Source organism: Medicago sativa, chromosome 6, assembly GCF_051527215.1.
Source record: "Medicago sativa cultivar Bolivia chromosome 6, Bolivia_mono, whole genome shotgun sequence".
Lineage (NCBI taxonomy): Eukaryota > Viridiplantae > Streptophyta > Magnoliopsida > Fabales > Fabaceae > Medicago > Medicago sativa.
The window spans coordinates 24,872,877-24,889,234 of record NC_140754.1 but is presented as its reverse complement, the minus strand read 5'-3'; the positions used below and the strand labels follow the sequence as shown (position 1 = coordinate 24,889,234).

The 16,358-nt window shown below is 33.0% G+C and overlaps 1 protein-coding gene and 1 long non-coding RNA gene across 5 annotated transcripts; one reads left to right on the top strand and one right to left on the bottom strand.

The window, feature by feature from the left end:
- Positions 1-3,664: 3,664 nt before the first annotated feature.
- Positions 3,665-6,037, bottom strand: LOC146914125 (uncharacterized). The gene is made up of 2 exons (XR_015016462.1): positions 5,929-6,037; positions 3,665-3,972 (listed from the first exon to the last, which is right to left on the bottom strand). It is a non-coding gene; the product is annotated as an uncharacterized LOC146914125 (long non-coding RNA).
- Positions 6,038-10,899: 4,862 nt separating this feature from the next.
- Positions 10,900-16,019, top strand: SKL1 (shikimate kinase like 1). 4 transcript variants are annotated; one of them, XM_085717041.1, is made up of 11 exons: positions 10,900-11,140; positions 12,282-12,322; positions 12,464-12,518; positions 12,602-12,674; positions 12,768-12,855; positions 13,345-13,427; positions 13,816-13,942; positions 14,044-14,122; positions 14,204-14,268; positions 14,472-14,560; positions 15,736-16,019. In XM_085717041.1, the coding sequence occupies exons 1-10, from the start codon at positions 10,948-10,950 to the stop codon at positions 14,538-14,540; spliced, it is 873 nt and encodes a 290-aa protein (XP_085573167.1). In that variant the 5' UTR covers positions 10,900-10,947; the 3' UTR covers positions 14,541-14,560; positions 15,736-16,019. The 4 variants fall into 4 exon arrangements, with proteins under 4 accessions (XP_085573167.1, XP_085573166.1, XP_085573164.1 ...); XM_085717040.1 differs by having other exon boundaries at positions 14,472-14,584; XM_085717038.1 differs by having other exon boundaries at positions 12,276-12,322.
- Positions 16,020-16,358: the final 339 nt, after the last annotated feature.

Here is a 16,358-nt window from a genome sequence, read left to right as displayed (position 1 = left end):
TAAAATATCTCAACAATCATGCAGGTACTTCTGTCAACGATGTCCTGGCTTATATCACTTAACTTTTAATGCAAATATTTGGCACGTCAATGTGATAGAGAATCATAGTAAACCTCTAAACGGAAAATATAACAAAGCTGAAATGTTTATAAGAATGCATATTTGGCAAGGAAAGTATCCTCAAAAGTATTGGTCTTCAACACAAGAGTATAAGATAGTTGCAATGGCATTGTCAAGATTCATCCAATGGAAAATAAACATGCACGCTTAACTAATAGGATGATACTACATCATATGACCATGTTTAGTGCTTCTGATTATTCAAAAAGGGGGAGAAAAAAAAAAGAACTAAAAAAACCCATATATATAATATTTGGACTAGTAATTCAACGGGTTGCATAATTTCCTAAGAGTCCTCATTGAGTGCATTGTCAATTTTTCCAATGTGATCACAAACCATCATCAACTCCGACATGGTCAACGAGGTACCTGAAAGAAAGTATACAAATGTCATAGTGAATTCGTTACTTCAATTCAATAGCCACCACCAAACATCATCCAACTTGGTGGGAAGCGAATGAGTATAAAAGAACTAAAACTCATCAAAATATATCAAGAACAAAAACTTAGTAAATGTCAGCGAACTATATCAATAACTAAAACTCAATAAATGTCAGCAAACTATATCAAGAACTAAAACTCAGCAAATGAAATAGAAGAAAACAAAATTTATTCAGGTACTTTATTTGATCCAAAAATCGAAGGAACACACATAAAAGTAAATTGGGTCAAAATACAAACAAATAACCCTACAAGAGAACACTCTAAGTCTCAACAGTAATACAGAGACAATCAAGGATTGGTAATAAGGTGCCTTCTAAGATGGATGAGTAACTCATATAATCCCTCATGGATGAGTAAAATATCCGCAAGTGCATGGTATGTGGCTCTACACCGTATCTCTTTCTCTCCATCTAAACTCTCTCTTCTACCTTCACCATCACAACTTATGAGACAATGGAACAATTTTCAAACCTCTCAAATGGATCTTATCTCTGTTAGAATGAATCAATGAAACAAAAAATTAATTATAACAATTCTCCTTTCCACTTCCTCTCAATCACAATTACTCAAAAATTGATTCACCCAAAAACAACCAAGATCTCAAAAACTACGAATCGTTGATACCATTCGAGAAAGAATCATGGGTAATATGAGAGTTTCTACAATTTTATTTTTAAAGTTTTGATTTTTAAAGAAAATAATGATGTTGGTGGTGGTCCTAATGCAACCATTATTATACCGGGGAATTTCACAAGGTTCTTCTGGCCACAGTTTGGATGAGTCAAACTTAAATTTACAGTTGCATCCATGATAAGGAAGTAATTGTAATCTTAATTTCGGAAATTTCACTGGACAATAAGAATATTCTATATATAATTTTTTTGAATCAGTATATGTTATTAACGATGAACCATGCAAGGCGCGCTAAAAATTCGCGAATAAAGAAACTGGTACAAAAGTGTTGTAAATAAGTGATACACTTAAAACAAAACTCCCAAAAAACACCACAACAATTGATATCACCCAAAACTGGCAACAACTACCTAAAAGGAAAGGAAATCAACTAACATCAAGACCCAAAACTGGCAGCAACTCACTGTTTTATAGGACAGGAGAATTGCAACAATCTCTCCCCCTAAAACACAAAACAGACCAGCAGCACAACCTGTGCATAGTTCGAAGATATGGCAGCACCGCAAACAGTCCAAAAACCAGTGAGCTGAAGGCTGCATACCCAACCTTTAAGCACTAAAATTGCCCACCCTTAGCGCAACAAGCATTCCATCGGGCTCCAATTCCATTCATAGTATAAGCAAGACGACAATATTTGTCCTCCCCAAAATCCATCGCCAATAAATAATTTTCACTTCCTCCACTATCTGTTTCACCCCTTTAGTTGTATTATTAAAAATGTGATCATTTCGAGCTTGCCAAATTTTCCAAATCCTCACGTTCCAAATCAACCTCAAACCTTTTCGGATTTCCTTATTCATTGATCCTCTTAACAAACATTTCCAATGGACAAACAAGTTTGAAGGAGTGATAAAATTAAAGTTAAACTACCACATAAATTTCAACCAAATATTGTTCGCCAATGAACAATGTAAAAATAGGTGATTGGAAGATTCAATCTCCATCCCACACCAAACACAAGTAATAGCACTTACCATTGGTACGTAACACATTTCTTTTATGAAGATTGATCCTCGTCGGAATCCGGTCAAGGAGAAGCTTGCAAGAGAATGCTACCACCTTCGACGAAGCAGACTTCCAAATTTGACGAAACACCTTATTTTTCTCCTATGGACGGTTGTCATTTATTATCAAGCCTTCCAATTTGGCATACATAGATTTAACTGAAAACACCCCTTGTTCCTCCAACTTCCAAATCCACCTATCTTCTTCTTGGCATGTTCAAAAGCCTTCCAAATCCTCCAATAAATAGTTCAAAAGATTAGTCTCCCATTCAAAGAAATCACGCCTCCAAGAAAAACCCCACCTTCCCCCCATTTGAACCATCTAACCACATCTCCTCTACTGTCGCTTCTTGGTTATTTGCCATAAAGAAAAGACTTAGAAATTTAACCATGAATGACACCTCGCTACTTTATGCCTCCCTCCAATAACTTGTACTTGTACCGTTACCAACTTTTCTCACCACCTCCGTATCAAACCAACTTTGAACCATCCCTCCCTCTAATTTCAGCAAGTCCTTCCACCATCTAGACGCAAAACGCGACCAAGTACTGCCCCTCACCAACAACTCGGTAGCCTTTTGACCATATTATATTTCTTCACCAACACCTCCTTCCAAAGAGCGTTATCCCTCTCCACCAACCTCTACCTCCATTTCGGTTAAAAAAAAACGTATATCAAAAAAGTCTTTTATGCATCAATCCAAAGTTCTAAATATTACTAAGTCCGTATAAAAAAATTTCTCTGTCATTAAATGTTGGATTTTTATTTGGGGATTGAAATATTGTATACATAGTATTTCCTTAAAGTACTTGTTGTTATTTGGTTTCTAGTTATTTTTTTCGGTTCATTTTAAAAAAAAAATGTGAGATTTGTTAATTAGTTAGGAAAGGTTGGTGATTTGAAGGTAGGGGAAATCAACTTGCTACAGAGCATGTTATAGTACAATATTCTGGGTAAACTCAAACATGAGAAGTGAGAGAAAGTTGGGATAGAGAAAGGAGATGTATAAGGTGTTGGTGGTGCATCATAATATTTGTGTAACATCACAATCTAGCCGTGTATTACACTCTTCCATGGTGGAAGACCTATCAAGCTCATCCACCCTAGACTGAGCCTGGTAATAAAGGGAAAGGGAAATCAATTTCAAAATGGATGCAAAACATAACAATTTATAGTCAAATTACGAAACACATACATCATTAGGTACAAGTGTGGAACCAAACTAGGTTAAATCAAACTTTGAAATAAGTATTTTTGTTTTAAGCCAGAGAGTCGTAGATTATGCCTTTTTTTGCAAGTTTTTGAGGCCTTATTAAAAAAATGTTACTAATATTAAGTTTCATAACATGAAGGAATGAATTATGTAACACCCTAAACACCACATACTATTTTTAGATAATAATTCAACAATTAATAAGAACATTTCAGGATGTTACTCTTCGACATTTAAAAACAAATCAAAACTCCATCATATAATATCAAGTCACTGTGGAAATAAGTCTCAACAACATAAAGTTATACATCATATATCAAAATAGATACATCCTAAAATGAACTAGAGGTTCATCAAACACAATCTGCTAACATAAATAAAATCCAAACAGTCATAATCAGAGCAATAGTATGCTAGACTTCAAAGAAAATGTGATAAAGAGCGAGTAAGCTTCAAAGCCATCCTCAGAAAACTCACATCAATTATGCGTCATCAACCTGCAAGTTTACACCACAAAGGCGTAGGCGTCCAACCCGCATTAAGTAGGGTGAGAATATAATCAACATAAAGGAAATATAAACGCATGTATAGCTTCAAGGTAAACAACACATCATGCATATTTATATTCATGTCATCAAAGATAATAAGTCTCAATCAACAACTTATAAGCATATATTAATGAAAATTAAAGACATTCAAGTTAACATGCATTTAAAAGGTATATCATTAGGACATCATTAAATGTCACATCTTCAACATATTCTCACCTCCATACAACACAACTTCAAATTCCATAACACCAAATATTCACATCTTCACGTAACACAACATTAATTATTCACATCATCGATACACTAGCAGATATGTATGCAATGTACCTAACTCAACTCTAGCAGATATGTATGCAATGTACCTAACTCAACTCTAAATGCATGTGGTACCAAACCTACTCACCAATTTTGGACATCATAGATATGTTACTGATTAATCCCACACGTCAAATCACATCGTCCAATATGCAGGACTATGAATGCATGAACACCATATAGGACATTAACAATGCAAGAATCGACTTGAAAGATATACATCTTTAGATAGATCTTCGTTATATAATCACTTCATTATATAACACATCAACACATCATCTTATAGTCATATAATCACCTCATTATATAACACATCAACAAATCAACCTATAATTATAGAATCACTTCGTTATATAACACAACTTCATTTAATCACATCATTGTACAATTCACGTCGTCATATCATATACCAACATTATCATTTCAAACATATCATCATCTTTATTCATCACCGTAATATAAAGCATCTTCATTCACATCATCAATATAAATAAACATCTCTTTTATATTCAACATATCATTATAACAACATATCGTTATATAATCACTTCATTATATAACATATCCAATTATCACATCAATCTCACATCATTAAACAATTCACCATTTACATATAGCCAAATAATTCATCATTTACACTACGTCACATAACTCAACAATTACTCATTACATTCTCATCATTAAATGTTCATCATCATATAATCATCACAACTCATCATTCACTAATTCATCAATTCAATTTATCATACAGTTTTCAACATTCAAGTTTATTAAGGTTACATGCTGGTACATACTCTTTAGCCATAACATATTCCCATGTCCAACATCATACTAGTTCAACCATTATTATCAATCAAAAATCTTTCCAAGGTTATTCATTTTATTGCACTAGTTCAGTCTAGGCCAACAAATCAAGTTCATTAATTCTCATAGGTCACTAAAAAGGTTATGCTGAAATTTCATGAAAAATGTTGCATGACCTACTTGTAGTATTTTGATCATAACTCAAGATCTAGAAATCCAATTGGAGTCAAACCAAAGACAAAAAAAAAAAAAAAAACTAAAATCTATATCTACAACTTTCATGAAGACACCTAAACCCAGTTCAGAACAGAAAATTGCCAAACTGAGACGATTAAAAATGCACGGTGACAACAAAATTGCAGTTTTTTTTCAACTTATTTAAAATGCAATTTCCAGAATTTTAAGCTCTTTTAAAGCTCCAATCATCCAAAAACATCCAAAAACATTTATGATCAACCCAAATCATCCAAAAACATTTATCATGGTCAAAACACTTTAAATAAGCACTTACAATACATCAAAACACCAATCATGCATAAAATTTCATGAATTTTCACTCATTTTAACATAAAACTCAAAAACACCAATTCAACATAATCAAACATGAATTTTAACGTATCAACATCATGAATTCACAACTTATCACATACATAACAACAACAACTAGAACAAGAATTAACACCAATTCATCACAAGATTTATGAAAGTAGAGAAAAATCATACAATCCATAACTACCCAATTGCTCATAAATCCCATATGGTGAAAATAATATCCCCTCTTACATCTTAATTTTCAAAGCTAGACTCCTACAAGCTTGAATCTTTCTCTCCTCTTTGATTCTTTTAGCTCACATCTTCTTTCTTTCTAGACTCCCTTTTCTCTTCTCTTGCCTCTTTCTCCAAAATGTTACAAACGATTTTCTAACCATAATTCACAAAGACTACCACTTATTTATATCCACTTGTTTTGGACTTGGTTCTCATATCTCTTAATGGGCTTAGCTTCTAAGCTCTCCACAAATAAAAAACACTACACAATTACTTCACTTAAACCTCCTATTCATTCATACACATCTATTCTCTTAATTCCTCATAATTTCTTATTTCTCATGACTTCTCAAAAATACCCTTCACTCTTAATTGTCAAAAATACCCATTACTCATCAATTTCTAATAAAATAAACTAACTCATCAATTTAACCACATTTAAATAAAGTAACAAACAAATAATTTATAAATAATACTAAAACTAGAAATCGGGATACTACAGATTCATTATGTCTACAATATAATCATGTTTTGTATTTGTTATTTTGAGATGTAAATCATTGAAGCTATTATAATGTCATTAGAATAATCTTCTTAGCCATATTTGTTCTTTTTAATTTCATTTATTCATCATTTGCTTCATTCCTTCTAAATTCCTAGTTTATTTTAAGTTAATTGGCATAAATCATTGTCTAAATTCCTAGTTTTTTTCACTAGCTTCCTGATTGTTCAAATCTAACACATACAATAATCCTTGTTATCCATAAATTGTTTTCACTAATCATAATCCCAAATTTTCATCGAAATCAAAATCATCAAAACCTAGAATTATCAATTTTATTAAAACAATTAAAAGGCAGGACAATTTCAGTAAACTCTAATTCCCAAATGATAGAACAAATCGTGAAAGAATCAAAATCATTGGATGAACAGTGGATTAGATATGACAGATGCATCAACAATATTTTACCTGGAGCTCACTTTGTCTGGAATTTTACCGTCGACAGTTTGATTGATGATACGACGAATTGTTGGAATGCTTCTCTTGTTCAACAGGTATTTAGCTAGGATACCGCATTCGATATTCTTAATACACCGCTGGTCACCCAGGTAACACATAACATGTTGATATGGAAGGCAGATGCGAATAGAATTTATTCGGTTAAAAGCACATATAGACTATGTGTGGAGGAGCTCGTGGATAATACTAATTTACGATGTCAGTGTTTTTGGATAGACATTTGGAAATTGAAGGTACCAACAAAGATTAAGAATCTTATTTGGCGAATTTGTCGTGGTGTTTTGCTTACTTGAATTTGGCTGCAAGATAAAGGGGTTCAGTGCCCAACTAACTATGTAAGCTGTGAGCATTAGACAAATGATACAGGTCATGTTTTCTTCCATTGTCAATTTGTCGTCTAGTTGTGGAACTTGGCAGGGTTATGGCAGCAGGTGCATCATGTTGTTTACTCCACGACAACAACAGAGGCCATTCTTTCTCTTTTGATCTTGCAGCCTGATTTTCGGTATTGAGTGGCATCTATAATTTGGAGTATTTTGAAGCACTGCAACTTGGCGCTTTGGCAGAATGAACATGAAGTATGCACCCAGGTTGGGGATCGCACTTGATACATCATGGACGAATGGGTTACGACGAACACTATGCATTCTCCATCGCGACAACAACAAGAAATTGGTCACGTTGTTGCTGTCACGCACCCACCAGCTGCTGCTCAGGAGTGACTGCTGGTACCAGGTCCTATAGAGTTGATACGAGGGCACATACCTCTTCCGGTTCAAGTTAAATGCAACATTGATTCCTCATTTTTGCCTGTGCATAACCGTACCAGTATCGAAATTTTCCTCCGTGATGAGGAAGGCGCATGTATGCTAGGGAAAACCATGAGTTTCTCACCTATGGTTTCTGTCAATATAGGAGAAGCTCTTGCTCTCTTTCATGCACTACAATGGTTATAAGACATCCGGTTTGACAACATGGAATTTGTAGTCGACTCAAAAATTACGGCTGATGTGGTTATCGTGAGAAGAAGAGATATTACAGAGTTCGGGCAAATTATTACGATATGTCAGGACATTATTTCCTCCTACTTTACAAACTCTAGGCTGGAGTTTCATAGGCGACAAACGAATATGGTAGCTCATGCTCTTGCTCGTGAGGCCATTGACGCAAGTAGTCCCACTATTTATTTTGCTATCCCCGATTATATTGACACATTGATTATGAATGAAATGGTATAAGCATCTGATATACTTTTAGCAAGTGTACTAAAAATGCATCGAAGTAATAAAATTTATAAGTTCGTATCCACAGGGATTGTTTCAATTTCTACTCGGTAAAAGCGTTAAAATAAAGGATGTATTAAATTCAATGGTGCCCTAGGCAGTTGGTTTGTTTGCATAAGAAGTAAATTAACGGAAAATAAAAATTGTTTGGAAAAGATATGGAGAGAGATGAGACCAGGTCTTTCGAATCCTCTGAGTTCCCTTAATTGGTATACTGCACCTATTTCTTACGAATGATTCTCTAGTTTCACGATGGTTAACAAAATAGCCCTAATCAATCCCTTGACTTAGGACCCTCTTCTCAGATTACAACCCCTAATTCCTTAGGTGGTCTAATACTCTTTGAAGATTTGAAGAACGTTAACTTAATATCACAAAGAAACGATTATCCATTCCTAGACTAACCATGTTTATTTAAACAATTCAATTAGGTCTAAGTTGAAAGCTAGGGTCAGTAGTCATTCATTCTCACGAAATCATGTTTATATTTGATCAGAATATAAAAAGCATTAAGAACAATTGAATTGAATAAAAACTAGATTGTCATTCACAATAGATAGAGTTTCACAGCAACATGTTTCAATTAGGGTCACACAGAATCATCTCAGACCTAGTCTCTAAGAGATTTAGTTACTCATAATCGAGTTTACAAATAGCATAATCAATATAGGAATTAAAACATACATGAACTGATAGAAGGTTGAAGAAATCGTCCTCCTAGCCGTCTTTAGGTCTCAAAATCGCACTTTGCACTCTCCAATTCGTAACCCTTGTTTTCAGAATAGTCTTCAGCTTAAATAGGCAACAACTGCTCCTAAAATCGTGGCACGATTTAATGAAATCGTGACCCGATTCTGTCTTGAGTAACAAGCTTTCCAAATTAGGGTTCCTAAAATCGTGTCACGAAATAGCCATCGTGACACGTTTTACCAATGTCGAATGAACCTTATCCTGTGCTCCAAATCGTGACATGTTTTCAACAATCGTGTCAGGATTTTACTTTCTTCAAAATCTTCAACTTTTCATGCTTTCCTTGCTGAAAATAACGTAATGACTAATGTCATCAACATCTTTATTTAAAAAAAAGTAATTACAAGCAATAAGATTTTTTTAGAGTTTAAAATAATAGAAATAACAATAGTTTTTTTAAAGGAAGAAATAACAATTGTTAATGCTTCTTTAAAAATAAAAAACAATTGTTAATGCTTATCCACTACCATTAATCTGAAAAATGTTATAATGACCAAAACATGTCACTTTTTTTTTGTGTGAAACCAAACATAAAATTGATTATATTTATAGGGGCCAACAACCTATTTAACCATTTGTCAAAAAAAAAAACCTATTTAACCATAAATTAAAATACCACACATTTGATGTCCGCATAAAAAACTCAACATTTGGATGAAATGGTAAAATATATGTTTCAGCTTAATCATAAGTCTTGAGTTTGATTTTAGCATGAAGAACGTAGCAATGTTTAATATCTTGATGGAGAACCTTACCATCCATTAGAGTTCTACCCAACTCCATGGATTAATATACACAATTGCGCGTGAAAGATGTCCGACTAAAAAAAAGCGCATTAAAAGTTCAATTTTTAATAGAGAACTCAACTAGACGCTAACGTGTCCAAATTTATATTTTCCTCACTAAGAATTGCAATTATCCATCCCAACATTTCTACACAATTACGAGGTCTCAAATTCGAATTTGAATGAATGCATTAAATCTCATTATATTGGAACAAACTATTTTAAATCTCATTATATTGTCTCAAATTCCAAACTATTTTACATCTTATCTATATATAAAAGAGATGTATGATTTTGGTCAAACTTTTTATCTTTCAACTATTCCTATCATTTAAACTATTTTAATTACAATTTTACATCTTTAATTAAAAATCAGTTAAATCTCATTATATTGGAACAATTCTATTTCTACATCTATATCTATACCTATATGTAAATCGGATGCATGATTTTGAAGTGACTTTTATCTTTCGATTATACCTTCATTTAAACTATTATGAGCGTATGTTTGATTTCAATTTTGGAAGGGTCAAAACTAACTATAGCAGGTGTAGAATTGATTTTATAGTGCTCAAAGTTTTAAAGGAGAATTAATATTTTGATTATATTTGTGAAGATATAATATGTAGGTTTTTGCTTCTGCAATTGATTTTAACTTTAAATTTATTGTTATATCCATTTCCAAGTAATGCTAACAACATTTTTTTTTCAACAATTTCTCCAACAATCACTCACTTATCGAGTTAAATCAATGTGTTTCCTACACTTTAGAAATGAGAACCACATAAAGTGGTAGGACCTACATTAATTTTATTTGATGATAAGAGAATGAATGTTAAAAAGAGTAAAGATAGTGTCGTTAGCCTGGTTCATCTATTTTTACATAAACACATCTAAACATAAATCCAACTTACTTTTATCTATAATCAATTTGATAAAAATCTATTCATTCAAAATAATTTTTTTAGGGTCATTCAAAATCAAATTATTAATTACAATTTTATCAAATTATTATTTGTGTCGGTGTGTCTGTCTCCTTCGTACTCATAGACAAATATAAATTAACTAATTTTTCAAATTATTATCGGTGTCGGTGTCAGTCTCAATGCTCATAGACAAATATCTGTATGAGAGATAGGTACCGGATAAGTGATTTGAAGAAAGAAGTGGGAACAGTTGGTAGTTTGTTATTTCAATGGAGAAGGCAGCAAGCAGTATGTTGAAGCAGATGAACATCAGCAGTCGACTTGTTCTTCCCGGCAGTTGTTCATCCCTTCAATCTTCATCTTCTTCATCTCTCCACTTTCCATTCCCAATCTCTGTTCCATTCAAATTCCGCAGCAGAAGATCAACTAACTCTGTTTCTGACGCTGCTTTTCCTGTTCCATGTATGTATATGTAACTCTCTCTTTCTCTTTCTCAACTCTCAATTTTGTATACATGAATTATTTCATATACTTATAATTCATATTTGATGTTACGGTACACATGCATTTTGATTCATTTTTGTGTAAATTGATAGAGTAGTTGGCAATAATAATTTTGGAATTAAGTGTTTTTTTACTGAATTTAAGATATTCGGTGAAATTCGTTGCTGGAATTGTGACATAATACATGACAGCCAATTATGATCTATGAAGCAGTGACACAGACACTAATACATGGACACTGTTGACACGTCGACAATATTAATAATTGATTGTATCATGTGTGTCGGTGTCGAGTAGGGCTTTGTTAGGTAAAAAATGGTTGATAGCTGATAAACTAGCTGATACTAGTGGACAAGTTTATCGCAGATAGACTAGCTAATTGAATTTATAGTATTCTGTATAATTAACTGATAAATACGAAATGACATCAAAAGATATTTTTAATTTATATTTTATTATTTTTTAATTAATATAAAAAAGGTAAAATTGAGGAAAAAATGATAAGCTATAAGCTACTTGAAATAGTTTATAAAGAAGCTGTATGCTCGTGAGGAGAAGTTGGTTACTAAACAAGTCAATTTTGGTCATATGAGCGTATAAGCTATCAACTGTAAACTCAAAATTTGGCCTTGCCAAACAGAGCCTAGGTGTAGCACTAACACAGATCAGAAATTGGATACACTTTCGACCAAAAGTGTCGGTGCTACTGTGACTTTGACGTTAAAATTTCTTTACTTGATTTTGATTACCAACAATCGTAATTCTACACGTGTGTTATCCCCTTAGAGTTACTATACTAGAGTTATATCCACAGATTTGATCCCTTTAGTTTAGACCAAGTAAGTTAAACTAAGAACTATTGATAAGAAATGCTAAATCAACAAATTTGATCTCTAAACAATACTATCATTTGTTGGTATTTTAATTTATTCATGGATTTTCTGTGATTCTGTATGCATGAGTGAGAGTTGATTTTTCTACCATCAATTGTTGATATTTATTATCCTACCCTCTAAATGTAAATAGACGAGCAAGATTCCTTTTGAAGTGATAATGTAGAAATTGATGTTCTTACTTTGTTCTGCCCATTTAGCTTCAGTGACTAAGGTTTCTGCGACGGATTTATCTCTTGCGGTGAAGGTGAGATTACTCTTCATGTTCACCTCACAATCATAATTGGGTTTGTTGTTTTGTTTTTATTCTCTGTATAATATAATTGACCCTGAGATTCAGTCTTTTTGAAATGAAATTGCGCATTTTAACTGTTATCGTTTGATGCAGAAAAAAGCAGCAGATGTATCCCCTGAGCTGAAAGGGTCCTCCATATCTTTGATTGGTAAGAATAACTTATAACATACACAATCAATGGTTTTCGGTGTTTCTGGCGTATTGTGACTCTACCTGATTTATTTGATCAAGGTATGAAAAGCTCTCTTAAAACCAATCTGGGAAAACTGCTGGCTGATGTATTGCGATATTATTATTTTGACAGGTATCTGTTCATTCTTTGGTAAAAGGTTTCATTTTGGATATAATGGTTGCTTCCGATTTTTAGCTAAACTTGATATTTATTTACTTTATTCAGCGATAATTTGGTGGAAGAAGCATTAGGTGGTGCAGCAGCTGCAAAATCCTTCAAAGAGAGTGATGAGACGAGCTTCTATGACTCTGAGGTAATTAATTGTCTTAGACTTACTTAGGGCCTGTTTGGATTGACTTATGTGAGCTTATTTACTAGCATAAGTAATTGTGTGACCGTTTGGGTTGGGATAACTTATGGAAACAACTTCTGACATGTCCATTAGCTATTTTAAGCTTATTTCCATAAGCTATCCAAGATAGTTTTTGAAATCAGCTTATTTGCAAACAATTTTGACTTTATTTTATCTTTTGTTATAGATATAACTTATACATAAGCGCTTATGCTATAAACACTAAATTAAGTCGTTTATCCAAAATAGGGTCTCACTTCATGTTTATGTACTCTTGTGCATCAAACAATGTGATCCTATCCTATTCCTACATAACTGATTGCTTCTAATTTGTTGAACTGATGTGTTCTTCTCACTTAAATTTCAGGATAAAGATGCTCATGTACATCAATCATCTCTGATGAATTAAACTATAAGTTATACTTATGTTTTAAATGTCAAATACTGCAGACTGAAGTACTTAAGCAATTGTCGTCCATGGGTCGGCTAGTAGTTTGTGCTGGAAATGGCGCTGTACAAAATTCAACTAATCTGTATGGATTTATAGTTGCGAGATCACTTTTCTTAACTTTACGAAAGATCAAACCTTCATTTTGGTCCTTGAATGTGTTAAGCACTGTCACTATAGTCCTTGAATGGAACAAAATTACAAAAACATCCTTCGATACTTCTTTTCTTAGTGAGTTTGGTCCTCGAATGTGTCTTTTTTTAGTTAGTTTGTCTTCGTATGTGTCTTCCCTTAGTCAGTTTAGTCCATAAAATTACTAACAAAAGACACACTCAAAGATGTTTTTGATATACATTCAAGAACTATAGTGACGCCGTTTGACACATTTAAGGGACAAAATGACGATTTACCCTTTACTAAATAATATTGTTTTAACTTCAATATAGTTTTAACATGCTCTTAAACTGTTATAGGGCGCTCCTGAGACATGGGATTACATTCTGGATAGATATGCCTTTAGACATTGTGGCTAGGGATGTAACCGAAAACCAGAGTCAATTTCCTTCATTTGAGATATCTGCTTCAGGATCTTACCCAGAGGTAATTTCTTACTGTAAAAAGTTCAATCATATATGTTTACAAGCTTCCACTTATAGTAAATCTAAACCTTAATTGTTAATGTCTCTGTTAATTGACATCAGGTAATGGATGAACTCGGTGCTCTATACAATAAGTACAAAGACGGATATGCTACAGCCGATGCAATTATTTCACTTCAAAGTATATAACTTTTTTCCGGTCTCTTTTACATTTTTTACCATGTAGGCCTCAAGTCCTAAAATAGCTTCTTTCTTTTTACAGAAGTAGCTTCTCAGTTGGGTTATGAAAACGTAGACGACATTACAACAGAAGACATGGCTTTGGAGGTTATAATTTTTATTCAAGCAATTATTAGCTATGATTTGGAGCGTGTTTTACCAAGTTTTTCATATTAGGACCGTACCATACAAGCATCATTTTTGCTTGTTACTAACTCTTGGATGGATATTCTTCACACATTTTGATAAAATTTTGTCAACTTTTTCGGCTATGTATCATTATCTTACTTACAATTTTTCACTAATTTTAGGTTCTTCGGGAGATTGAGAAGTTGACCAGAGTAAAGAAGATGATGGCAGAAGCTGCAAGACCATTTTAACCAACCCGGCAAATACTTCAGTTACGAATTTCGGAATTCTAAAAGTAATTTTGAATTTACCTATTTCTTTACATTTGATCTTGTTTATTGGGACGATGTTGTGATGTTACTTGTTTTATCTCCCCATTAGTTTTCTTTATCCTATCCGTAGAAAACTGAACCTCTCAGAATTTTAGACGCACACTCATATGGCACTCTGTGTTCCTCATCTTTCGCAGTTGCTACATCTAATCCATTTTAATCATCCATTGCTGAGGGTGTTACTCTCTAGCACCCCATTGAAGCCTCCTTAATTTCTCTTCACAAATACTCCCTCTGGTCCTAATTATAAGATATTTTTTGGTCTTATCGATGAGAAAAAATTACAATTTTTAAGATGTATTTAATATATCTCACAATTTTTCATGGGTATACTTGGAAAACCTTTTTAAAAGTTAAAACTGTAATAAGTTAATTGGTTTTGATGTTTTTTTAATTTTTCTTCTTATAATTGAGACCAGATGTAGTAACAAATTTCTCTCCCAGAATCTTGTTCTCTTGCTCATACCTTATCTTTGTTAATTTGCAACTGTTTTTGTTTTCATTGTTCAGCTGTTCTGCCAAATGGATCCTCTGGTTCAACAAACCCTATATTGTTTTCGATTTTCTTCCTAAAATCTTCTGCCAATTCTTCCATTTTCCTTTCTGCTGGTCACCGATTCAACCTGAACTTATTCGCCATGATTATGGTTTGTTTTTGGTCCACATTTTTTCGGTCAATGGTTGGTGCCTGATCCTTTATAGTTTTCTCCTGATCAACTATCTGGGCTGCCAACTTTGTGTTTAAATTTTCTATCTTTGCTAGGCTTTCAGCGTATTCCTTCTGGTTTCGCTCATTTTAGAGTTCCAACTTCATTTACCTTTCATGTAAATTGTCCAGCTCTTGTCTCATGTCATTAACTTCAGCTTTTAAAGCCGTGATCTCCATAGTAGCTCCATTTTCACCGCCTTCGTTTCGATCCCCTCTCCGTGTCATTGCTGCTTTCAGGTCATGGTCTCCATCCTCCAGGTCCTTGTTTTCAACCATCAACTGTTTAATGACTTACCATTGTTACTAACTGTTGGATGGATATTCGTCACAAATTTCGATTAAATTTTGTCAACTATTTATGTAATGTATAATTATTTTGCTTACAATTTCCATCGATTTTTTTAGGCTCTTGGGGAGATTGAGAGAAGTTGACAAGATTAAAGACGACGATGGAAGAAGCTGCAAAGACCATTTTATCCAACCTGGGCTTTGCTTCCATTACCTGTCATGAATTTCAGAATTCTAAAAGTATTTTTGAATTTGTTTACATTTGATCTTTGTTTAATTGAATAATGATATTAGTTTCATTTCTAAAAATATAGAATTACTCATTCATGTAATAGTAAATACACCTTTTTATACATACCCTTAGTCATTGTGATTAATTCATTTCTACACAAGTATTTCAAGTAAAGTTTCATTCCTTAACTTCCTCATTTTTTTTTTTTTTTTGTAATAAACTTCCTTATTTTATAACCCACATCATTCCCAAAATAAATTGCAGATTCAATTTAGTTCTATATTATATTTTACTGTGTAAAATAACAAATGTGTTTTACAAAATAAAAAAATTGTCATATTTTTTTGAGAAATTATTTTGGGACAAAGGATTGTAAATGCTCAAACAGTATTACAGTACCAAATATTTTTGTCTTTTTATTTTTACTCTATGGACAAAATTGATGAAATATTTATCTGCAAAATTATGCTTAAATTTAAAATTAAAAAATAAAATAAAATATGCGTAG